General features: G+C 42.2%; 1 protein-coding gene and 2 long non-coding RNA genes across 3 annotated transcripts; all 3 read left to right on the top strand.

Moving 5' to 3' along the window:
• The first annotated feature begins 310 nt into the window (after nucleotides 1–310).
• LOC115588634 (uncharacterized) lies at nucleotides 311–19817 on the top strand. The gene is made up of 5 exons (XM_030429347.1): nucleotides 311–780; nucleotides 5708–5964; nucleotides 6652–6921; nucleotides 18008–18212; nucleotides 19802–19817. The coding sequence occupies exons 1-5, from the start codon at nucleotides 311–313 to the stop codon at nucleotides 19815–19817; spliced, it is 1218 nt and encodes a 405-aa protein (XP_030285207.1).
• LOC115587646 (uncharacterized) lies at nucleotides 7674–9063 on the top strand. The gene is made up of 5 exons (XR_003985110.1): nucleotides 7674–7807; nucleotides 8068–8155; nucleotides 8273–8330; nucleotides 8462–8559; nucleotides 8657–9063. It is a non-coding gene; the product is annotated as an uncharacterized LOC115587646 (long non-coding RNA).
• Nucleotides 19818–21152: 1335 nt separating the features above from the next.
• On the top strand, nucleotides 21153–22561 carry LOC115587759 (uncharacterized). Its single transcript, XR_003985160.1, has 5 exons — nucleotides 21153–21306; nucleotides 21567–21654; nucleotides 21772–21829; nucleotides 21962–22059; nucleotides 22157–22561. It is a non-coding gene; the product is annotated as an uncharacterized LOC115587759 (long non-coding RNA).
• The last annotated feature ends 3353 nt before the right edge of the window (nucleotides 22562–25914 follow it).

Below are 25914 nucleotides of genomic sequence, written 5' to 3'. Positions count from 1 at the left end.
GCAGACCACAGTCTGTTAGGTTAGATCACCTCACCTCCTCAACCCTCATCCTGAACACTGGCGCTCCACAAGGATGCTTGCTGAGCCCCCTCCTTTACTTCCTCTTCACCTACGACTGCACATCTGCACATGGTTAAAACACCATTGTCAAGTTTGCAAATGACACAACGGTTGGTTGTCATCAGCAACAACGATGAGTCGGCCTACAGGGAGGAGGTCCAGCACCTAACGGTGTGGTGCACCAACAACAACTTGGCTCCCAACACCAAGAAGACCAAAGAGCTCATTGTTGACTACAGAAAGTCAAATGATGGCACACACACCCATCCGTATCCGTGGAACAGAGGTTGAGCGTGTCACAAACTTCAAGTTTCTGGGTGTCCACATCTCCGAGGACCTCTCTTGGACCCTCAACACCTCCACCCTGACTATGAAGATTCACCAGCGTCTTTCCTTCCTGAGGAGACTAAAGAAAATCCATCTGTCTCCTCAGATTCTGACAAACTGCTACCGCTGCACCATCGAGAGCATCCTTACCAACTGTGTCACAGTTTGGTATGCCAACTGCTCTGTGTCTGAGCGGCAAGCACTGCAGAGGGTGGTGAAATCGGCCCAACACATCACCGGTTCCTCACTCTCCTCCATCGAGGCTCACCAGAGCAAGCGATGTCTACAAAGGGCGCGTAGCATCATCAAGGACTTTTCCAACCCCAACCACAGACTGTTCACCCTCCTCCCCTCCAGGAGGCACTACAGGTCACTCTGCACCCAGACCAGCAGGTTCAGGGGAAGCTTTTTCCCTACGTCTGCACCCTCCTGGACTCCACACCTCGGTGCACATACTGAACCTAGACTGACCTATACTCTATTTATTTACTGTAAATACTGTAAATCTGTCTATAATCTCCTGCAATATTTATTCTGAAAACACTTGCACTGTACTGTAGGGATGTGAATCTTTGGGTGTCTCACGATTCAAATCCGATTCTTAGGGTCGCGATTCAATTCAAAATTGATTCTCGATTCAGCGATTCTCGATTCAACTGATTCTCTATTCAAAAATTGATACAATGCATAGTGCATTAAGGCAAATTATGGTATCAAAGAATACAGTTTGTATAAGATAAGATTTTTAAATAAACTGATTTCAATGATGTAATCACACAAAGGCAAACTTAAGACAAAAGGTAACATCTATCTATGGTCACATTATGCTATATAAAAAATTAGAACTTCTCATGAAATGCGCAACAGCACAACTTTAATAGCACAATCTGCTGCAGAATGAAAAAAGCAAGCCCTTAAAGGGTGTGTTTTGACTTGATGAATATGGGTTTTGAAAAAGTTGCTGTCTCTCTGCTTGGAATGAAGGTGCTGGCTACACTGTGTGTGGATGTTATGACCTGCACCTTCTTTTAGTGCACTTCTGTTTGACCTTGTGCCTGCAGTGCATGGCTGCCCTTGTTTGCATAGTTAATAGCCGCTTTTATACTGGACAGCAAGCCGCCAAATTGACCATCCTTTTTTGCGGCTAGGTCCGCGGATTTAGACAGAAGCCGGTAAATTGGGGATCTGTCCTGGTCCACCAGTTTGCCACCTTGGAGGGTACACTTATATCCAACTCCATTCCGATCTAAATCCGAGACGTCGTTATGCCGGAAATTGCGTGAGATGGGCTGAGGTGTGGATGACCTGCACTGTTGTGCGCCCCACAGCCGGGGATTTTTAAAACCAGGAAACAGCTGATCACAGCAGTCAGTCCATCACTGAGATCCAGGAGATGCTAGCGTCTCCTCGGTCTCTGAAGCTGTCTTCGCTGTTAGCTTGTTGTTGTTGCGCAAGCTAGGAACGGTTGCTACTTTCAAATTAAAAGCCCCCCGCTAAGAACCCAGTTCTAAACTCCAATGAGGTGCTATGTAAAGTTCTTATTTTGAAGACAAATTTGTTGTCTTTCTTTCCCCAAGCTTTCTGCAACGCTGTGTACGGAAGCCCGTGGGGGCGCCCAGAGAGACGTGGGAACGTTAAGAAAAAAATCGATTTTTTTAAGTTTATGAATCGATTAGGGCTGGGACAACGCGTCGAAGTAGTCGACGTAATCGACGACATAAATTCGTCGACATGAATAATTTGCGTCGGCGCGTCGTCCCAAACAGGAAGTGGTAGTACCTGCGGAGGCTGAGAATAGCTCCCCTCACACAGAGAAGCTGCATTAACGCCGCAGCGGCGGTTCTTCAATTCTCCGCCGTCGGTCATTCAAACAGTGCGAAGCACTGCTGGAATAAAGACGAACCGCCATGTAATTCACACAGAAAGCTGCGCTGCCGCTCCTAAAGAGACGTGACGGTACACGTCATGATGATGACGTCGGGGTGTTTCCCAGGTGTCTCCCCTGTCACCCGCGGACCGTGTATAATGTGTAGTGATGAGATCCCGGCCCCCTAAACATTCTGGAAGGTGAACAGTTACGTTGTTCACGCTAAATTACATTATTACATAATCGCCATCAGTAAACAGGTCGCTGCGTGACTCTGTCACTTGCGGGGACGGAGGCTGTTTTCTGGGGGAAAGTTCACTGAAGTCTCGGTTGGTAGGGCTGACCATCGCAGTGATTTATATCAAAACAAACACTTGAGTGAGTTAAGGGTTTTTGCCGGTGAAAGATGCGGTTTTTTGGGCAGAAATGTGACGAAGAGTTGGTAGGACAGGCTGGAGGACAGGCGCTGCTCCGCCTACAACTGCGGTATTTTTTTTCTCATATAAGTTACCAAGGACAGTTACAGTTACTACATTACTTTTGTTTGGTCATGTAACGTTAAATTAATCGTTAGATTAGTCGACTAATCGAAAAAATAATCGCTAGATTAATCGTTAGAAAAATAATCGTTTTGGACAGCTATAGAATCGATGTTTTTTCCCCCACCGCTACTGTACTGCTTGTTTTTGCACTTCTGGTTAGATGCTAACTGCATTTCATTGTCTCTGTACTTGAACTGTACACAATGACAGTAAAATTGAATCTAATCTAATCTGAACTCAATCAATTCCTGTGAGGCTTCATGAAAATAAAGTAAATCTTAATGTAATGTAACATTCAGTGATGGAGGATAAAATGTTGTTTCAGGCTCCTGATTCAGTATCTCTGATGGTTCACTGCCCTCTAATGGGAAGTTTAAGTGTGGCACATTCAGGCTTCATCACTGTGAGTGCTTCCTCCTCTTGTCTGCTTTAAAGGGTCAGTTCACCCAAATTACAAAAAGACACTTTCTCTCTTACCTTCAGTGGTGTGTAGCCATGCAGGTAGTTTTGTTCTGTTTCTCTCACACTGTGAGGTTTGGCTGTTTTTTTCTTATGTTAGTTCTTTGTTTTTGTTGTTTTTTTATCCAAATCTACAATGTTGGACATCTCTGCACAGTTTATCAGTCTGAACCACCTAAATGGCCCAAAGTCATTAAAAACCTTTGTGTGTCCTCATCAGATCCTACCAGTCTTCTTGAACTATGTGTGTCACATGTTCATGTGCTGTTAACACTAACAGATGTGGGAGTTTCTCTCGGCTCAGTGTTCTGCTTTTCTCTGCACACAGCAGCAACCTGACTGCAGAGTGAACAGAGAAGAAACAAACCAGGAAACAGCAACAACATGTCATTCTCCATCCTCTCTTATGATGAACCTTCTGCTCTTTATCCTCTTCAGTCAAACTGCCTCGTGGTTCACAGGTACAATGCATTCCTGTTCCTTCACTACACCTGCAGACTGTGTGACATCCTGCCTCAGAGCACAGAGAGATGAACTGTAGAGGGCAGCTGTAAATATTTACAATCAAAATCAAAAATGTGACTTAATGCATCCCATACTGCATTTAGTATTGAATTCATACTTTGCAAGAGAAGACAACTTTAGTCTGATGTGGGTGTTGACTCGCACTTGGCACGTCATGTATGTTAATAAGCTAAAGAGGAAGTATATCTAGTGGTTTAAGAGCCTGATATCTGACTTCTGCTCACTGACAACTGAGGAACGGCTTCTTTCAAGACGACGTCCGTCTTCATTGTAAGTAGAATTGTTTGTAGATGTGACTGATACTGTAAACCTCCTGTGTGCATCATTATTTTATCTGCTGACATGTTTTATTGTCTCTGAAACCTCACAGAGAGATCAGAGGAGCAGATATGAGTTTAACTGCAGCAGTGAGTGGATTTGTGGTCTTCCTTCTCTCTGTGTCAGGTACAGTTACATTTACTGCATTTAAAGAGGGAATCTGGACTTTTGCATGAAGTAGCTGTGTGCTCAGCACTTTTACACGCTGTAAACTGAGAATATTTTGGGTTTTCAGAACTTTTCCCTTCTCTTCCTGTTTAATGTGTTCTAAAGTCGACCCTGGCTGCAGAAGCAGCAGCTCATGTGGAGGACGATTAGCTTGTATCTGCAGCTACTTTTATCACAGAGAAGTTTTTTGGAGGGATATTGTTCTCACAGTAAAACCCCAAAAACTGACTGTACTTCTTGTATATGATCGTACATCCGCACCACTCCCTGCTAGTTCTGTTAGTGCTGTCTGACGTCAGTGTGATGTTTCCATGCTATATGCAGACAGCTTATCATTACATCATAGCTGCTTGAAGAAGTTTGACACCTCAGTGTTCTGCTTTTATTTTTGTAGTTTTCACACTCAGCAGCATCCTGATCACAGAGTGAACAGAGAGAACTGACCAAGAACAGCACAGACTCTAATCAATAATATTTCTCCTCTTATCCTGGTCAGTAAACTGCATTAAAGGTCACAGGTTCAATACATTCCTGTTCACTTCACTGCACCTTCAGACTGGGTGCACACTGAGTTTAACTGTAGAAAGCATGTACACATCTTCCACTCTTCCTTTGTTTGTGTTCATCTGGTGTCATTCAGAAATAACATGCAAAAGTCATAAAGTGTTATTTATTTAAAGCATTAGTTAGAAAGTGCATATTAAAGGGAAGTTAACATGTGGGTGGAGAAACATGACTATTTTATACATCTTTTCTTCAACATTTCAGAAAAGTTTGTAAAATATGTTTTTAGTAATTTTCTGTGTGGACGACTTTTGTTGACACATGATTAAGAACTGTTGATGACAGTAATTAGTCTGATAATCAAGGACTTAAAAGCACGTCCATGTTACCTTTCCTCCACATCATATTTGTAGTTTGATCAACTTTTGTCTCATTTACTGATTGTTAACTGAAGTTTTCTGATGTTCTCTGTGTTACAGTGATACAGGGTCAGGATGACTGGGGAGTGACTTACAGCTCTACTGAGATCTGTGCCTTAAAAGGATCAACAGTGGACATGAGCTGCACCTACAGATACCCATCCAGATTCAATAACCGTGACACTACAGTTAAGGAAACATTCTGGTTTGCTAAAATGAATGGAAATGAATATGTGGATCTGAAAACAGACTCAGAGTATTCAGGTCGTGTGCTGTATATCTGTGGTAACAAAAAATGCACTCTGAGAATCACAGACCTGAGAGAGAGCGACTCAGCGAAGTACAAGTTCAGATTCATTACAGACCAAGAAGGTGGGAGATATACTGGTTACTATGGAGTCACTTTGTCTGTCACAGGTAAGATTTTTATCTGAACGTGTGTGTGTGTGTGTGTGTGTGTGTGTGTGTGTCTGTGTGTCTGTGTGTGTGTCTGTGTCTGTGTTTTGACATTCAGTGTGAAATGAAGACTTTCGTTTCTTATTCACATATTCAGATCTGCAGGTGAGGGTGAACAGCTTACAGGCCTCTACACGCTGGGCAGAGCTGAAGTGTCACAGCAGTCGTCTTCTACGTGGTCGTCTTCACTACGTCTGGTACAAGAATGGACGGATCATTCAGGGACAAACATCTTCTTATTGTTCAGTCTCCTTCACTCCTACAGACAGCTTTTCCTGTGCTGTAGAAGGACATGAGAACTGCCGCTCTCCTCCACTGTGTGAGTTTACTTACAGTCGTCCACTAAAATAACACCTGGTGGAGCCTTTTGAGCCGACCTGTTGTACTGGACCTTAACTACATGTAATTCAGTGGTATTTGGTGATTCATTGTGCAGAACTGGGTGACAATCAAAACACAGCCCCATGAGATTGTAGACATGATGCATAAATATCTTTCATTGTCTGTCTGCAAAATTAAACTGAAAAACCTCAGTGATTCCATGTTCATCTGTTTTTATCTTTTGTTGACACTTTCATTAATTCATTTGTTATCAACCAGTCTCTAATTTCTGATTCAAAACACTTGATGGTTTCAGCTTTTAACTGTTTGGATTCTGGTTAGTTCACAAAACATAAATGAAGACAATGAAGTATCTCACTTCATTCTTTCCACTCATGTTCTTTTGCCAACTTGTGAAAAGATTTCATGTGCACTCCTCTTATTTAACTACTAGAGTTGATGAGTAAACATGAAACTGTCCAAAGACTCTGAACCAGGATCATTTCATTGATCTGCTGCCTTCAGCACTGATGAACTGTGAGACAATTTGAGTCTTTGTCTGCTTTATGTTTTCAGTTTGAATTAAAAGTTAGATGAACTAGCTTTAGTTTCTCTGATGTGGATCCCTAATGCCAACACACATATTTAAATTAAATGTAAAATGTGTTCATGTTTTCTCCTGCAGATGCTCCAAAGCTTCCCTCTGTGTCAGTGAGTCCCTCTGCTGAGATAGTGGAGGGCAGTTCAGTGACTCTGACCTGTAGCAGTGATGCTAACCCAGCAGCTAACTACACCTGGTACAAGAACAAAGGAAATCCAGACCTTCATTCTCTCAGTAAAGAACCACAGCTTGTCTTCAGCTCCATCCAGTCCTCTGACTCTGGAGAGTATTACTGTACAGCTGAGAACGAGCTGTGGGGGAAGGTGTCTAAATACATCTATATTAATGTGAAATGTGAGTAAAACGCAGCTGATTTAAATCAACAAATGACTTTTAAAACTTTATTACCCAGTCAGGTGTTTTGCTGATGGTGCACTTTCTCCAGCTCTGCCTGTTTCACCTTCACAGTCTGCTGCTGTTGTTCACTGAGCAGCTACAGTAGATGATGAAATGATGTTTGATTTACAAACTGTTTCCAGATCTGCACAGATGTTCATTGATCCAGAAAACCACCTCTAAAGTTTCAGATGCTGCCACACATAAATACACATCCAACATCTAATGTGTCCAGAGTCCTGTTATCAACTCTGTCTCTGAGGAATGATGTTCATATATTAGTAGTTTGTTTCACCAGATACATGAAAACAAACTTGCTGACTGGATTTGATTACATGGCAACTTTTTTAGTGTTGTAGAAAGTGATTAGATTACAGAACCTACATCATTAGTTTGTACCACAAATTCACTGCAGGACAACAATGTAGAGGAAGCTCTGAATGCAGCAAAGGAAATGTAAAATTTTGTGGCTTCTGCTAACCAAGAATATCATATCACTTAAAATAAACAATTAAATATCCAATTTCACTGTGAAATCTCATCTACAATACAAAATTAATGTTAAATATGTTGACATGTCCTCCAGATGCTCCAAAGCTTCCCTCTGTGTCAGTGAGTCCCTCTGCTGAGATAGTGGAGGGCAGTTCAGTGACTCTGACCTGTAGCAGTGATGCTAACCCAGCAGCTAATTACACCTGGTACAAGGAGAATGAAGACTCACCAAAAGCATCAGGACAGATCTTCACCATCACTGACGTCAGAGCTGAACACAGTGGGAATTATTACTGTGAAGTCCAGAACAGAAGAGGAAGAAACAAAACCACCGTACATCTGACTGTGGCAGGTGAGTTATCTTCATTCACCTGCACACACACCTGTTTACTGCACCAGACCAGATTAACATGTTAATATGTAACAACTCATAACTGGTGCAGAGAAAATAACATTTCCTGTCTGCGTTCAGAGACAGTTTTTCTGTAGCTGTGTTCAGGGAGGAACCTCCATCATGTCAGAGGTGGAGGACTCTGACTGACTGATTAACAGACAGCATCACCTGGAAAAGTGATTTATTGAGTCTCATCACATATCTGTGTGTATTTCTAGTGAATTCAACAATGATAATGAACATCATCAGGTTGACTGTGGTGGTCTTGATGCTGATTCCTCTTCTTCTCCTGAGTCTGTGGACGAGGTGAAACAATCAGAATCCATCTGCTCTTTTGTTTTCTTCTTCAGACTTCATTTAGTTTTAGTGATGTGACTTTCTCAATGTGGAATTTTGTATTTGTTGTTGTTGGACTCAATCCAGGAAGAAGAAAACTCTGAGCTCCACCACTGAACCACAAGAACCTGTCGAGATGATAGAGGTGAGACAGAGAGAGAGGCCGTCTTGACAAACCTCCTCTATATCACAGTCATAATGACTTGACTGATCTGATTTGATGTCGGTTCATGAACGAGGTCCTTTGAGCTTCATTTTGTCGTCTCTCCTCATCAGTTGGACTCTTTTCCTGAGTATGAGAACGTCTCAGACTTCACTGCAGCACAGACAGAAGACACAGAGCAGCAGGAAGACATGCTGTGAAGTCCAGTCAGGTTAGAGACTCCTGCATCCAATAAAACATCCCGACTTTAGATTTACAGTCACAGTCACAACTAAAACTTTACACATGTGTTCTGTGATTCTCTTCAGATGCAGCTGAACCAGAGGCAGGACTCACCTGATGGACACAAAGAAGTACCACATTGAAATATCACAGAGGAGAGCGAGGCTGTGGAGGATGTGGGGGAAGTGGACACATTTACCTTCAGCTCCAAAAGTTTTCATGTTGAGTTTTCAGTAGCAGCAGCAGGTAGGAGTCAGCAGCACAGACAGTCAGCAGCAGCATGTAGCAGGAAGTTTAGAAGAACGTGGAGTCGGCAGCTTCAACTGAATCATGTCCAGCTGTCAGACATGATTTATTGTTCAGATCAGCTTACTGCTTAAACTGTGAGAGCTTATTTTAACCTGTACAGTCAGTTATATTATAGGAATTGATGAGATGTTAAACAAAATGTATTTTGAAATTCTACAGAATAATAAATAACATCTGAAAAGTCTCTGATCAGCTTCTGGGTTTTCACCTGTCCTGGCTGACAAAGCCAATAAAGTGTGTTCAAAGTGAGACAGTGAGCTGAGAGCATCACATTTTACTTCATGTACAGTTTATATTTTCACACATTAACACCAAACATAAGTCCAGTAGTAAAGCACTTTGACAGATGTTACATTTTCCAATTATTTCTGCTGCTGAGTCAAATCAACAGCCAGCTTCCACAACAAGTGAAGGAGCTGTTGGACAGCTCTGTAGGTGAAACATTAGTGTGCAGAACGTTTAAACTTCAGCTTTAAACTAATTATTCTTCTGTTAATGTTTGAGATTATTATTTGTTCACCAGATATCAAGACATTTAAATTGAACTCTGTCCTTTAGCTTTGGCTTCTTTCTCACATTTTGTGTCCATAAGAATGAAATGTGCCAGTGTTTAATGGTTCTTGATGATTTGGGATGTTGCTGATATGAAGATGCACAAAGAAAGTTTTTACTGAGGAGGACCTGAACTAATATTTGAGCTGTAAATCTCCGTTAGGTATGAATAAATTATTTTGGGTTGCTTGAATGAAGCAGAGTAGATCCAGATTCTCTAAATGTGAAGCCCTTTCAGTATAAAAGTCCATGTTTATGCAACACCCTGATTATAAAGGGTGTGAAGTTTTTGATCACTACCCTGAACTATGTACTCATGAACTCAATCACTAGAATAGAATTGATTTTTATTGTCATTGTTTTCAGAAAAAAATGTGCATTTAACTGCCTGTGGGAAGAAAGTGTTCTTCAGTCTGTTTGTTTTAGATCTGATGGATCTATATCTCTTCCCAGAGGGCAGGGGGGAGAACAGGTAATGTCCTGGGTGAGTGGGGTCCTTAACAATACAGCTGGCCTTCTTTTTGAGTTGGCCAGTGTAAATGTCTCTGAGAGGGGGTAGTGTCGTCCTGATGACACGCTCCGCTGTCCTCACCACCCGCTGCAGGTCCTTCCTGTCCTGTGCTGTGCAGCTGGAGAAACACACCGTGCAGCAGTAGGTCAGGAGGCTTTCTATCGCTGACTGATAGAAGTTGGTCAGCAGGTGTTGAGGGAGGTGAGCGTGCTTCAGCTTCCTGAGGAAGTAAAGTCTCTGTTGGGTCTTCCCCACCTGATGAGAGATGTGTGTGGTCCAGGTGAGGTCGGCCGAGATGTGAACCCAAAGGAACTTAAAGCTCTCTACCCTCTCTACCTCCTCCCGTGCATGTAGAGGGAAGAGAGCTCTGTGCGTTTGGATTTCAGGAAATCCACAATCAGTTCCTTGATTTTCAAGGTGTTTAAGTCCAGGTTATTTTCCGAACACCATTCTGTCAGATGCTGAATCTCCTCCCTGTTGGCTGACTTGTTTTTATTTGTCATCAATACTACGATGGTCGTGTCATCAGCAAATCTGACGATAGTGTTGTTGGGGTGGATGGGGGAGCAGTCATGGGTGAAGACGGAGTAGAGGAGTGGGCTGAGGACACATCCCTGTGGTGTGCCAGTGTTCAGGATGAGAGTGGATGATGTGTGGCCTCCCATCCTGATGTGTTGTGGTCTGTTGCTAAGAAAGTCCTGTATCCATGTGCACAGTGAACTGCCTAAGCCCAGGTTGCTCAGTTTGTAGATCAGTTTATGGGGGATGACCGTGTTGAATGCTGAGCTGAAGTCCACAATCAGCACTCTTACATACGTGTTGGGCTGGTCCAGGTGTGTCAGGGCTGTGTGGAGTGGAGCATCCTCTGGTGATCTGTTCACTCGATAGGCAAACTGGTGTTGGTCCAGGTCAGCAGGGAGGGCAGATTTAATGTCAGAGAGGATGAGTCTCTCAAAACATTTTGTGTTTATGGGGGTGAGAGCAACTTGGCGATAGTCATTAGGGCAGTTCACTGTACCTTTCTTTGGGACTGGAATGATGGTGGCTGACTTCAGGCAGGTGGGGACTGCAGATTGTAGTAGTGACAGGTTGAAGATGGTGGTGAATACCTCAGCTAGCTGGTCTGTGCAGGACTTGAGAATCCTACCGGTGACTCAGTCTGGACCAGCTGCTTTCCTGGCGTTGACTCTACGCAGGGTGGATCTGACCTGATGTTGGTCCAGCTGAATGGCGTTGTCCTTCCCTGGTAGAGCAGGGTGTGTGTCAGCAGCAATCCGGCGGTCAAAGCAAGAAAAGAAGTGGTTGAGGTAGTCTGGCAGTGTGCGGTCTGTGGAGTTGGTGGCTGTGTAGCTGTCGTTATAGCCAGTCAGAGTCTTTCTCCCCTGCCACATGCTTCTGGAGTTGTTGCTGTTAAAGTGCTCCTCTATGCGCTGCTTGTAGCTGCGTTTGGCCTCATTGATGTCTCTCCTCAGGCTTCGCTGAGCTTGCTTGTAGTCCTGCAGGTCCCCAGACTTAAACACAGAATCCCAGGACCTTAGCAGGGTCCTCACCTTACTGTTGAACCACTCTTTCTACCTTTGATGCTTCATGAATTAAATGTCCAGAGTAAACAAGTCAAAATGAAGTTTTAGTGATAAAATGTGAAGATAAAATAAATCTGAATGTAATGTAACATTCACTGATGGAGGATAAAATGTTGTTTCAGGCTCCTGATTCAGTATCTCTGATGGTTCACTGCCCTCTAGTGGGGAAGTTTAAGTGTGGCACATTCAGGCTTCATCACTGTAAGTGCTTCCTCCTCTGTCTGCTTTAAAGGGTCAGTTCACCCAAATTACATAAAGACACTTTCTCTCTTACCTTCAGTGGTGTGTAGCCATGCAGATAGTTTTGTTCTGTTTCTCTGCACTCTGTGAGGTTTGGCTGTTTTTTTTCAAAATGTTAGGTGACACTTTTTTGATTTTATCCCGATCTACATGTTGGACATCTCTGCACAGTTGATCAATCTGAACCACCTAAATGAGCCAAAGTCATTAAAAACCGTTGTGTGTCCTCATCAGATCCTACCAGTCTTCTTGAACTATGTGTGTCACGTGTTCATGTGGTGTTAACACTAACAGACGTGTGAGTTTCTCACGGCTCAGTGTTCTGCTTTTCTCTGCACACAGCAGCAACCTGACTGCAGAGTGAACAGAGAAGAAACAAACCAGGAAGCAGCAACAACATGTCATTCTCCATCCTCTCTTATAATGAACCCTCTGCTCTTCATCCTCTTCAGTCAAACTGCCTCGTGGTTCACAGGTACAATGCATTCCTGTTCCTTCACTACACCTGCAGACTGTGTGACATCCTGCCTCAGAGCACAGAGAGATGAACTGTAGAGGGCAGCTGTAAATATTTACAATGAAAAATGTGACTTAATGCATCCCATACTGCATTTATTATTGAATTCATACTTTGCAAGACAACACAGCTTTAGTACAATGTGGGTGTTGACTCGCATTTGGCACGTCATGTATGTTAATAAGCTAAAGAGGAAGTACATCTAGTGGTTTAAGAGCCTGATATCTGTCTTCTGCTCACTGACGACTGAGGAACGGCTTCTCTCAAGACGACGTCCGTCTTCATTGTAAGTAGAATTGTTTGTAGATGTGACTGATACTGTAAACCTCCTGTGTGCATCATTATTTTATCTGCTGACATGTTTTATTGTCTCTGAAACCTCACAGAGAGATCAGAGGAGCAGATATGAGTTTAACTGCAGCAGTGAGTGGATTTGTGGTCTTCCTTCTCTCTGTGTCAGGTACAGTTACATTTACTGCATTTAAAGAGGGAATCTGGACTTTTGCATGAGGTAGCTGTGTGCTCAGCACTTTTACACGCTGTAAACTGAGAATATTTGGGGTTTTCAGAACTTTTCCCTTCTCTTCCTGTTTAATGTGTTCTAAAGTCGACCCTGGCTGCAGAAGCAGCAGCTCATGTGGAGGACGATTAGTTTGTATCTGCAGCTACTTTTATCACAGTGAAGTTTTTTGGAGGGATATTGTTCTCACAGTAAAACCCCAAAAACTGACTGTACTTCTTGCATATGATCGTACATCCGCACCACTCCCTGCTAGTTCTGTTAGTGCTGTCTGACCTCAGTGTGATGTTTCCATGCTATATGCAGACAGCTTATCATTACATCATAGCTGCTTGAAGCAGTTTGACACCTCAGTGTTCTGCTTTTATTTTTGTAGTTTTCACACTCAGCAGCATCCTGATCACAGAGTGAACAGAGAGAACTGACCAAGAACCAGGCTTGGGGAGTAATGGACTACATGTAACGGCGTTACGTAATTAGGATTAAAAAAAACAGTAACTGTATTCCGTTACAGTTACAGAAAAAAAAGACATAATCAGATTACAGATACATCTGGAAAAAATTGGGATTATTAGTTGGATTACAATTAAAATATATGATGACGAATGATGAATAAATGTGCGCAAAGCGCTACGTGGTGCTACGTAGTCAGGCTAAATGCGTTTTCGCTCAGAGCTAGCTTGACTGTGGAACTGAGAGGGAGCTCAGCAAAAATGCTTGTAACTAACAATAAAAATAACTAACTACATCTTTACCTCATTACTTGAATCAGTAGAAATACTCAACGCTGTTGGGAAAGAGTTCATATTTTGAAAATGAGTTTCTTGTCCATCAGGGCCACCGTAGCTTGTGGAAAGTCTCCAACGTCTTCAGAATGGGAGGGGTGAGCAAAGGAGTGTTGCAATGTAGAACCTCACAGCTAGATGGCGCTAAATACTTGATATATTACACACTGTCCCTTTAATGGTAAGCGAAACTGCGAATGTTAGCTAGCTACACAGAAATTCTGTTAGCTAAAGTTAACATTAGTTACCCTGCTAACCAGGCTCGGGCTGTCATTGTTACAACTACTGCTGCTGCTGCTGCTGCTACTAGGTACTACTACTGGGTCCGTGGGTGGTGCTGCTGGTGACCGGGAATGGTACGTGTTTAGCTTTTTTTTCATTTAGCTAAATGATCACAGAAGTTTTTATTTCTGATATAATTTAACATGCTGTAGTACGAAGGCTCGTTTTGGTTCGCTCCAGTTTGCCCTGTTAAAATGAAGACATTACATTGTTAATACAAACTCAACACTTCCTGTGTCCGTCTCAAATTAAAAGTCCTCTAGCATAAATAGCTCAGTAGGCTTTTATTGTGAAACAATTCCACGGACTTCATCGTGGAAAACTCGTTGACTTTCGAGAGCCCCATAGGCACTTGAAATGTAGCTACTGCCACCTTGTGGGGCTTGTACGTCACAAAATTGCCTGAAACACCTGCAGTGATTGAAATGGGTCACTAACACTTTAGATCACAACAAGGTATTAAAATAGCATGATTATATTAGGAAATTGTATGGGTAATTTTGGGGGACAAATAAGTGACACACATCCTATATGTGGGGGTGTTTTACTACTGCTATTACTGGAAATAGGCCTAGCAGTTACAATAACACTAATAATAGTTGTTACCATTATTATTATTATTATTATTATTATTATTATTATTATTATTATTATTGTAATATGTGATGTAATTCTTGAATACAGCTGAATAGTTAGTAGTCAATGAATAAAACTGAATAAATCTAACATACCCTACAATTAATTACATTTTTAATTTCCTTTATGTGTTCTATAAAGACTATGTGAAGTCTTTATTTGCGTTTGTTTTGAGGTAATCCAAAAGTAACTTAAAGTAATCAAGTTACATTACTTTAATATTGTGGTACTTGGATTACATTACTGACTACATTTTTTAACAGGTAATTAGTAACTGTATCGGACTACATTTTTAAAGTAACCCTCCCAACCCTGCCAAGAACAGCACAGACTCTAGTAAATAATATTTCTCCTCTTATCCTGGTCAGTAAACTGCATTAAAGGTCACAGGTTCAATACATTCCTGTTCACTTCACTGCACCTTCAGACTGGGTGCACACTGAGTTTAACTGTAGAAAGCATGTTCACATCTTCCACTCTTCTTTTGCACTGACTATGACTAACTAAGCTCAGACTTGGTCTTCTCTGTTTGTGTTCAGGCTCATTCCATTCAGAAACCATATTAAAGCCATGAACCATTATTTTTATCAGGAGGTAGACAGTTACCAGAAAAGGGAAGTTGACATGTGTGGGGGTAACATCTTTTGTGTTACTACTCTATGTAAAATGATTTGTCTTTGTGAATTGATCAAAGCAGATGTCTTCTTGTGTTACAGTGATACAGGGTCAGCATGGCTGGGGAGTGACTTACAGCTCTACTGAGATCTGTGCCTTAAAAGGATCAACAGTAAACATGAGCTGCTCCTACACATACCCATCCAGAATAGATGGTGTTGATACTGAAGTTAAAGAAACATTCTGGTTTACTAAACTGAGTGGAAAACAACCTGTGGATCTGAGAACAGACTCAGATCATCAACTTCGTGTTGAGTACAGTTGTTCTGAGAAGAGCTGCACTCTGAGAATCACAGACCTGAGAGAGAGCGACTCAGCTGAGTACAAGTTCATGTTCATTACAGACCAACCAGGTGGGAGATATACTGGTTCACCTGGAGTTACTTTGAGGGTCACAGGTAAGATTTTCATCTAAATATTTAGTAAGTTCTGTGTTGCAATATCTTTGTGTGTGTGTTTGTGTGTGTTGACATTCAGTCTGAAATGGAGACTTCTGTTTCTTGTTCACACATTTAGATCTGCAGGTGAAGGTGAAGAGATTACATGTCTCTACACGCTGGGCACAGCTGGAGTGTCTCAGCAGTTGTCGTCTACCTTCTCATTCTTATTACATCTGGTACAAAAATGGACAGCAAATTCAGTCACAAACATCTTCTACTAACTCAGGAAACTTTAATTCTGCAGACAGTTTTTCCTGTGCTGTTGAAGGACATGAGGATTTCCCCTCTCCTCCAGTGTGTGAGTTTACTACACTAACATAACACCATCTGATGGAGTCTGATAACTACATGTATTTTAATATGGAGACCTTCATTGTGACTCTTCATCAACTCTGGTTTAAAATGACCCAAACTTTGTTTTATCTTTCAGGTGTTGATGGTCAAACCTGCAACAGAGTGATTTACACTGACAGAAGCATCTGTGCCTTCAAAGGCTCATCAGTGGACATTTCTTGCACTTACAGCAGTTTTGAAACTATCAGATCTAAAGTCTGGTTCAGTCCTGAACGTCCTCATCAGTGGCAGAGTCCTTCACAGCCTGAGGACCTTAGTGAAGACTCCCAGTTTGCAGGTCGTGTTCAGGTCCTTGAATCAGAGACAGGACGCTCCACTCTGAGAATCACTGACCTGACAGAGAGTGATTCAGCTCAGTATCACTTCAAATTCACAACAAGAAGCTTTGAATGGAGGAGTAGTTTACCTGGTACAACTCTGACTGTCACAGGTACTGATGAACACACACTGATGTAAAACATCAACATAGAACATTTAGAAACAGTGAACATGTTGAAAATGATGGATCATCATGAGTTTGTGTAATAATTACTGTTGTGTTGGCACTAATGTTCACTGCTAGTTCTAGGAATAGTAACTGTTGTGTTGTCGTGTGTGTACATATATCAGTGATTTCTGTTAGAACCAGTGATAATAATATTGTTTCTTGTTCTCATATCCAGCTCTGCAGGTGCAGGTGAGCAGAATAACAGTCCACCAGTCTGATACTGAGGCAGAGCTGAAGTGTCACAGCAGCTGCAGTCCAGCTGGTCGTCTTTCCTACGTCTGGTTCAAGAACGGACAGAAAGTCACAGGGGTGGAGACATCTTCTTTTAAAGGCCGGGTTTATCCTGGAGACATCATCTCTTGTGCTTTGAAAGGACATGAGAACTACGGCTCTCCTCCAGTCTGTGAGTTTGATCCACTGTATCAGGAAAAAGACGTGCAGACACACTGGCTTCTAAAAGTTGTAGATGTAGCAGAATTATATGTAACTGGATAAAGTTAAACTGTTACAACTAGAGGAGAAGCAACATTCACACTGTCAGGACTCTGCAAACAGGACCTGAACACAACCAGCATGTACAGTATGGATAACAATGTGTAAAGGTTTTGGAAATTAAACATTTCTAACAGCTTGTTATTGACTGTCAGTTCCCATTATAGTCAACAACATGAACAGCTGCTGTGAAAATGGGGACAATCAAAAAGAAACAAAAACAATTTAATCAGTCCATTTTTTGTAATGTCTTAAAAAAAATACATGTTCAAACTTCCTCCAGATGCTCCAAAGCTTCTCTCTGTGTCAGTGAGTCCCTCTGCTGAGATAGTGGAGGGCAGTTCAGTGACTCTGACCTGTAGCAGTGATGCTAACCCAGCAGCTAAATACACCTGGTACAAGAAGAATGGAGATCCAGACCTTCAACCTCTCAGTAAAGAACCACAGCTTGTCTTCAGCTCCATCCAGTCCTCTGACTCTGGAGAGTATTACTGTACAGCTGAGAACGAGCTGGGGAGGACGTCTGAATACATCTATATTAATGTGAAATGTGAGTAGAGCACAGCTCATTTAAATCAACTAATGATTTTTAAAAACTTTAAAAAATCTGCACAGATGTTCATTGATCCAGAAAACCACCTCTAAAGTTTCAGATGCTGCCACACATAAATACACATCCAACATGTAATGTGTCCAGAGTCCTGTTATCAACTCAGTCTCTGAGAAATGATGTTCATATATTAGTAGTTTGTTTCATCAGATACATGAAAACAAAATTGCTGACTGGATTTGATTACAAAGCAACTTTTTCAGTATTGTAGAAAGTGATGAAATTACAGAACCAACATCATCAGTTTGTACCACAAATTCAGTGAAAGACACCAATGTAGAGGAAGCTCTGACTACAGCAAAGGAAATATAATATATATGGATTTTGTAGCTTGTGCTCACCAGGAATATGATATCAAAAATTATATTGAGCCGCATTTTTATGTATATAATTTTCCTCTGTTATTCAGTGTCATTGTGTTTTCTGATGTTCTCTGTGTTACAGTGATACAGGGTCAGGATGGCTGGGGAGTGACTTACAGCTCTACTGAGATCTGTGCCTTAAAAGGATCAACAGTGGACATGAGCTGCACCTACAGATACCCATCCTGGAAATATGGCCGTTATACTGAAGTTAAAGAAACATTCTGGTTTACTAAACTGAGTGGAAAAGAACCTGTGGATCTGAGAACAGACTCAGATTATCAAGATCGTGTTGAGTACAGTTGTTCTGAGATGAGCTGCAGTCTGAGAATCACAGACCTGAGAGAGAGCGACTCAGCTGAGTACAAGTTCAGGATCATAACAAACCAACCAGGTGGGAGTTATACTGGCTCACCTGGAGTCACTTTGAGTGTCACAGGTAACATTTTCACCTGAATATTTATTAACTTCTATGTTGCAATATCTTTGTGTGTGTGTGTGTGTGTGTGTGTGTGTGTGTGTGTGTGTGTGTGTGTGTGTGTGTGTTTGTCTGTATGTTGACATTCAGTCGAAATTGAAGACTTTTGTTTCTTACTCACATATTCAGATCTGCAGGTGAGGCTGAACAGATATCAGGTCTATCCCTCTAAACTCTGGGCAGTGCTGAAGTGTCACAGCAGTTGTCTTCTACCTGGTCGTCTTCACTACGTCTGGTACAAGAATGGACGGATCATTCAGGGACAAACATCTTCTTATTGTTCAGACTACTTCACTCCTACAGACAGCTTTTCCTGTGCTGTAGAAGGACATGAGAACTGCCGCTCTCCTCCACTGTGTGAGTTTACTTACAGTCGTCCACTGAAAATAACACCTGGTGGAGCCTTTTGAGCCGACCTGTTGTACTGGACCTTAACTACATGTAATTCAGTGGTATTTGGTGATTCATTGTGCAGAATTGGGTAGCAACCAAATCACAGCCCCATGAGATTGTTGACATGATGCATAAATATCTTTCATTGTCTGTCTGCAAAATTAAACAGTTAAATATCAGCTCACACTGGAGATTATGTGAAACAAGATTTACCTTCATGTCTTTAGCATGTCAGTTATTTTTCATTTACAATACACCTCACAGTGATTCCATGTTTATCTGTTCGTATCTTTTGTTGACACTTTCATTAATTAATTTGTTATCAACCAGTCTCTAATTTCTGACACAAAACACTTGATGGTTTCAGTTTTTAACTGTTTTGATTCTGGTTAGTTCACAAAACATGAAGACAATGAAGTATCTAACTTCATTCTTTCCACTCATGTTCTTTTACCAACTTGTGAAAAGATTTCATGTGCACTCCTCTTATTTAACTACTAGAGTTGATGAGTAAACATGAAACTGTCCAAAGACTCTGAACCAGGATCATTTCATTGATCTGCTGCCTTCAGCACTGATGAACTGTGAGACATTTTGAGTCTTTGTGTGATTTATGTTTTTAATTTGAATCACAAGTAAGATGAACTAGGTTTAGTTTCTCTGATGTGGATCCCTAATGCCAACACACATATTTAAATGAAATGTAAAAAGTGTTCAAGTGTGTTGAGGGCTCAGTGGGTAGAGCGCGTCGTCTAGCAATTGTAAGGTGACCAGTTCGAATCCCGGCTCCCCCTAGTTGCATGTCGAAGTGTTCTTGAGATACTGAACCCCAAATTGCTCCTGATGAGCAGTTGGCACCTTGCATGGCAGTCTCCGTCGTCAGTGTATGAATGTGTGTGTGAATGGGTGAATGTGGCATGTATTGTACAACGCTTTGAGCTGTTGTTAGACTGGAAAAGCGCTATAAAAATGCAGACCATTTACCATTCATGTTTTCTCCTCCAGATGTCCTGAGTGTTGATCATTTCTCAGAGAGTTCTTCTCCTGAGATAGTGGAGGGCAGTTCAGTGACTCTGACCTGTAGCAGTGATGCTAACCCAGCAGCTAAATACACCTGGTACAAGGAGAATGGAGATCCAGACCTTCAACCTCTCAGTAAAGATCCACAGCTTGTCTTCAGCTCCATCCAGTCCTCTGACTCTGGAGAGTATTACTGTACAGCTGAGAACGAGCTGGGGAGGAGGACGTCTAAATACATCTCTATTGGAGTTGAATGTGAGTAAAATGCAGCTGATTTAAATCAACTAATGACTTTTAAAAACTTTATTACCCAGTCAGGTGTTTTGCTGATGGTGCACTTTCTCCAGCTCTGCCTGTTTCACCTTCACAGTCTGCTGCTGTTGTTCACTGAGCAGCTACAGTAGATGATGAAATGATGTTTGATTTACAAACTGTTTCCAGATCTGCACAGATGTTCATTGATCCAGAAAACCACCTCTAAAGTTTCAGATGCTGCCACACATAAATACACATCCAACATGTAATGTGTCCAGAGTCCTGTTATCAACTCTGTCTCTGAGAAATGATGTTCGTAGAAAGCGTTTAAATTAAAGAACAAACATCATCAGTTTGTACCATAAATTCACTGGCGGACAGCAGTGTAGAGGAAGCTTTGACTGCAGTAAGGGAAATATAATATATATGGATTTTGTAGCTTGTGCTAACCAGGAATATAATATCATATATAATAAACAATTAAATATCAAATTGCACTCATGAAAACTCATCTGCATCCAGAAATTAATGTTAATATGTTCATATCTCCTCCAGATGCTCCAAGACTTCCCTCTGTGTCAGTGAGTCCCTCTGCTGAGATAGTGGAGGGCAGTTCAGTGACTCTGACCTGTAGCAGTGATGCTAACCCAGCAGCTACTTACACCTGGTACAAGAAGAATGGAGATCCAGACCTTCAACCTCTCAGTAAAGAACCACAGCTTGTCTTCAGCTCCATCCAGTCCTCTGACTCTGGAGAGTATTACTGTACAGCTGAGAACGAGCTGGGGAGGAGGACGTCTAAATATTTCTATATAGATGTGACATGTGAGTGATAATCATGATTGAAAGCTTTGTCTGCTTCACATCCACAGTCTGATGCTATAGTTCACTGAGAAGCTCCAGCGGTTGTTGATGGAGATCATTCAGTGTTCACAATGTGTGGCTGATTTTATAACTTGTTAAATCATCTCCTCCAGATGCTCCAAAGCTTCCCTCTGTGTCAGTGAGTCCCTCTGCTGAGATAGTGGAGGGCAGTTCAGTGACTCTGACCTGTAGCAGTGATGCTAACCCAGCAGCTAATTACACCTGGTACAAGGAGAATGAAGACTCACCAAAAGCATCAGGACAGATCTTCACCATCACTGACTTCAGAGCTGAACACAGTGGGAATTATTACTGTGAAGCCCAGAACAGAAGAGGAAGACACAAAACCACCGTACATCTGACTGTGGCAGGTGAGTTATCTTCATTCACCTGCACACACACCTGTTTACTGCACCAGACCAGATTAACATGTTAATATGTAACAACTCATAACTGGTGCAGAGAAAATAACATTTCCTGTCTGCGTTCAGAGACAGTTTTTCTGTAGCTGTGTTCAGGGAGGAACCTCCATCATGTCAGAGGTGGAGGACTCTGACTGACTGATTAACAGACAGCATCACCTGGAAAAGTGATTTACTGATTCTCATCACATATCTGTGTGTATTTCTAGTGAATTCAACAATGATAGTGAACATCATCAGGTTGACTGTGGTGGTCTTGATGCTGATTCCTCTTCTTCTCCTGAGTCTGTGGATGAGGTGAAACAATCAGAATCCATCTGCTCTTTTGTTTTCTTCTTCAGACTTCATTTAGTTTTAGTGATATGAGTTTCTCAATGTGGAATTTTGTATTTGTTGTTGTTTGACTCGATCCAGGAAGAAGAAAACTCTGAGCTCCACCACTGAACCACAAGAACCTGTCGAGATGATAGAGGTGAGACAGAGAGAGAGGCCGTCTTGACAAAACCTCCTCTATATCACAGTTATAATAACTTGATTGATCTGATTTGATGTCGGTTCATGAACGAGGTCCTTTGAGCTTCATTTTGTCGTCTCTCCTCATCAGTTGGACTCTTGTCCTGTTTATGAGGACGTCTCAGACTTCACTGCAGCACAGACAGAAGACACAGAGCAGCAGGAAGACATGCTGTGAAGTCCAGTCAGGTTAGAGACTCCTGCATCCAATAAAACATCCCGACTTTAGATTTACAGTCACAGTCACAACTAAAACTTTACACATGTGTTCTGTGATTCTCTTCAGATGCAGCTGAACCAGAGGCAGGACTCACCTGATGGACACAAAGATTTACCACATTGAAATATCACAGAGGAGAGCGAGGCTGTGGAGGATGTGGGGGAAGTGGACACATTTACCTTCAGCTCCAAAAGTTTTCATGTTGAGTTTTCAGTAGCAGCAGCAGGTAGGAGTCAGCAGCACAGACAGTCAGCAGCAGCATGTAGCAGGAAGTTTAGAAGAACGTGGAGTCGGCAGCTTCAACTGAATCATGTCCAGCTGTCAGACATGATTTATTGTTCACATCAGCTTACTGCTTAAACTGAGAGCTTATTTTAACCTGTACAGTCAGTTATATTATAGAAATTGATGAGATGTTAAACAAAATGTATTTTTTAATTCTACAGAATAATAAATAATATTTGAAAAGTCTCTGATCAGCTTCTGGGTTTTCACCTGTCCTGGCTGACAAAGCCAATAAAGTGAGTTCAAAGTGAGACAGTGAGCTGAGAGCATCACATTTTACTTCATGTACAGTTTATATTTTCACACATTAACACCAAACATAAGTCCAGTAGTAAAACACTTTGACAGATGTTACATTTTCCAATTATTTCTGCTGCTGAGTCAAATCAACAGCCAGCTTCCACAACAAGTGAAGGAGCTGTTGGACAGCTCTGTAGGTGAAACATTAGTGTGCAGAACGTTTAAACTTCAGCTTTAAACTAATTACTCCTCTGTTAATTTATGAGATTGTTATTTGTTCACCGGATATCAAGACATTTGACTTCAACTCTGTCCTTTAGCTTTGGCTTATTGCTCACATTGTCACATTTTGTGTCCATAAGAATGAAATGTGCCACAGTTTAATGGTTCTTGATGATTTGGGATGTTGCTGATATGAAGATGCACAGAGAAAGTTTTTATTGAGGAGGACTTGAACTTATATTTGAGACGTACATCTCTGTTGGGGTCAGTTAAATTATTTTGGGTTGCTTGAATGAAGCAGAGTAGATCCAGATTCTCTGAATGTGAAGCCCTTTCAGATTAAAAGTCCATGTTTATGCAACACCCTGATTATAAAGGGTGTAAAGTTTTTGATCACTACCCTGAACTATGTACTCCTGAACTCAATCACTAGAATAGAATAGATTTTTATTGTCATTGTTTTGAGAAAAAAAAAATGTGCATTTCACTGCCTGTGGGAAGAAAGTGTTCTTCAGTCTGTTTGTTTTAGATCTGATGGATCTATATCTCTTCCCAGAGGGCAGGGGGGAGAACAGGTAATGTCCGGGGTGAGTGGGGTCCTTAATAATACAGCTGGCCTTCTTTTTGAGTTGGCCAGTGTAAATGTCTCTGAGAGGGGGTAGTGTCGTCCTGATGACACGCTCCGCTGTCCTCACCACCCGCTGCAGGTCCTTCCTGTCCTGTGCTGTGCAGCTGGAGAAACACACCGTGCAGCAGTAGGTCAGGACGCTTTCTATCGCTGACTGACAGAAGTTGGTCAGCAGGTGTTGAGGGAGGTGAGCGTGCTTCAGCTTCCTGAGGAAGTAAAGTCTCTGTTGGGCCTTCCCCACCTGATGAGAGATGTGTGTGGTCCAGGTGAGGTCGGCCGAGATGTGAACCCTAAGGAACTTAAAGCTCTCTACCCTCTCTACCTCCTCCTGTGCATGTAGAGGGCAGAGAGCTCTGTGCGTTTGGATTTCCGGAAATCCACAATCAGTTCCTTGGTTTTCGAGGTGTTTAAGTCCAGGTTATTTTCTGAACACCATTCTGTCAGATGCTGAATCTCCTCCCTGTTGGCTGACTTGTTTTTATTTGTCATCAATACTACGATGGTCGTGTCATCAGCAAATCTGACGATAGTGTTGTTGGGGTGGATGGGGGAGCAGTCATGGGTGAAGACGGAGTAGAGGAGTGGGCTGAGGACACATCCCTGTGGTGTGCCAGTGTTCAGGATGAGAGTGGATGATGTGTGGCCTCCCATCCTGATGTGTTGTGGTCTGTTGCTAAGAAAGTCCAGTATACATGTGCACAGTGAACTGCCTAAGCCCAGGTTGCTCAGTTTGTAGATCAGTTTATGGGGGATGACCGTGTTGAATGCTGAGCTGAAGTCCACAATCAGCACTCTTACATACGTGTTGGGCTGGTCCAGGTGTGTCAGGGCTGTGTGGAGTGGAGCATCCTCTGGTGATCTGTTCACTCGATAGGCAAACTGGTGTTGGTCCAGGTCAGCAGGGGGGGCAGATTTAATGTCAGAGAGGATGAGTCTCTCAAAACATTTTGTGATTATGGGAGTGAGAGCAACTTGGCGATAGTCATTAGGGCAGTTCACTGTACCTTTCTTTGGGACTGGAATGATGGTGGCTGACTTCAGGCAGGTGGGGACTGCAGATTGTAGTAGCGAGAGGTTGAAGATGGTGGTGAATACCTCAGCTAGCTGGTCTGTGCAGGACTTGAGAATCCTACCGGTGACTCCGTCTGGACCAGCTGCTTTCCTGGCGTTGACTCTACGCAGGGTGGATCTGACCTGATGTTGGTCCAGCTGAATGGCGTTGTCCTTCCCTGGTAGAGCAGGGTGTGTGTCAGCAGCAATCTGGCTGTCAAAGCAAGAAAAGAAGTGGATGAAGTAGTCTGGCAGTGTGCGGTCTGTGGAGTTGGTGGCTGTGTAGCTGTCGTTATAGCCAGTCAGAGTCTTTCTCCCCTGCCACATGCTTCTGGAGTTGTTGCTGTTAAAGTGCTCCTCTATGTGCTGCTTGTAGCTGCGTTTGGCCTCATTGATGTCTCTCCTCAGGCTTCACTGAGCTTGCTTGTAGTCCTGCAGGTCCCCAGACTTAAACACAGAATCCCGGGTCCTTAGCAGGGTCCTCACCTTGCTGTTGAACTACGGTTTCTACCTGTGATGCTTCATAAAGTAGATGTCCAGTGTGAACAACTTAAAATGAAGTTTTAGTGATAAAATGTGAAATTAAAGTTAATCTGAATGTAATGTAACATTTAGTGATGGAGGATAAAATGTTGTTTCAGGCTCCTGATTCAGTATCTCTGATGGTTCACTGCCCTCTAGTGGGGAAGTTTAAGTGTGGCACATTCAGGCTTCATCACTGTGAGTGCTTCCTCCTCTGTCTGCTTTAAAGGGTCAGTTCACCCAAATTACAAAAAGACACTTTCTCTCTTACTTTCAGTGGTGTGTAGCCATGCAGGTAGTTTGTTCTGTTTCTCTGCACACTGTGAGGTTTGGCTGTTTTTTCAAATGTTAGGTGACACTTTTTTGATTTTATCCCGATCCACATGTTGGACACAGTTTATCAGTCTGAACCACCTAAATGAGCCAAAGTCATTAAAAACCATTTTGTGTCCTCATCAGATCCTACCAGTCTTCTTGAACTATGTGTGTTAAACACAACTTTAGTCTGATGTGGGTGTTGACTGTCATTTGGCACGTCATTTATGTTAATGAGCTAAAGAGGAAGTACATCTAGTGGTTTAAGAGTGTGATCTCTGACTTCTGCTCACTGACGACTGAGGAACGGCTTCTTTCAAGACGACGTCCGTCTTCATTGTAAGTAGAATTGTTTGTAGATGTGACTGATACTGTAAACCTCCTGTGTGCATCATTATTTTATCTGCTGACATGTTTTATTGTCTCTGAAACCTCACATAGAGATCAGAGGAGCAGATATGAGTTTAACTGCAGCAGTGAGTGGATTTGTCGTCTTCCTTCTCTCTGTGTCAGGTACACTTACATTTACTGCATTTAAAGAGGGAATCTGGACTCTTGCATG

The sequence above is a fragment of the Sparus aurata genome, chromosome 1, assembly GCF_900880675.1.
Source record: "Sparus aurata chromosome 1, fSpaAur1.1, whole genome shotgun sequence".
Taxonomy (NCBI): Eukaryota; Metazoa; Chordata; class Actinopteri; order Spariformes; family Sparidae; genus Sparus; species Sparus aurata.
The sequence above is the reverse complement of the archived record's forward strand: the minus strand, read 5'-3'. Positions and strand labels throughout refer to the sequence as shown.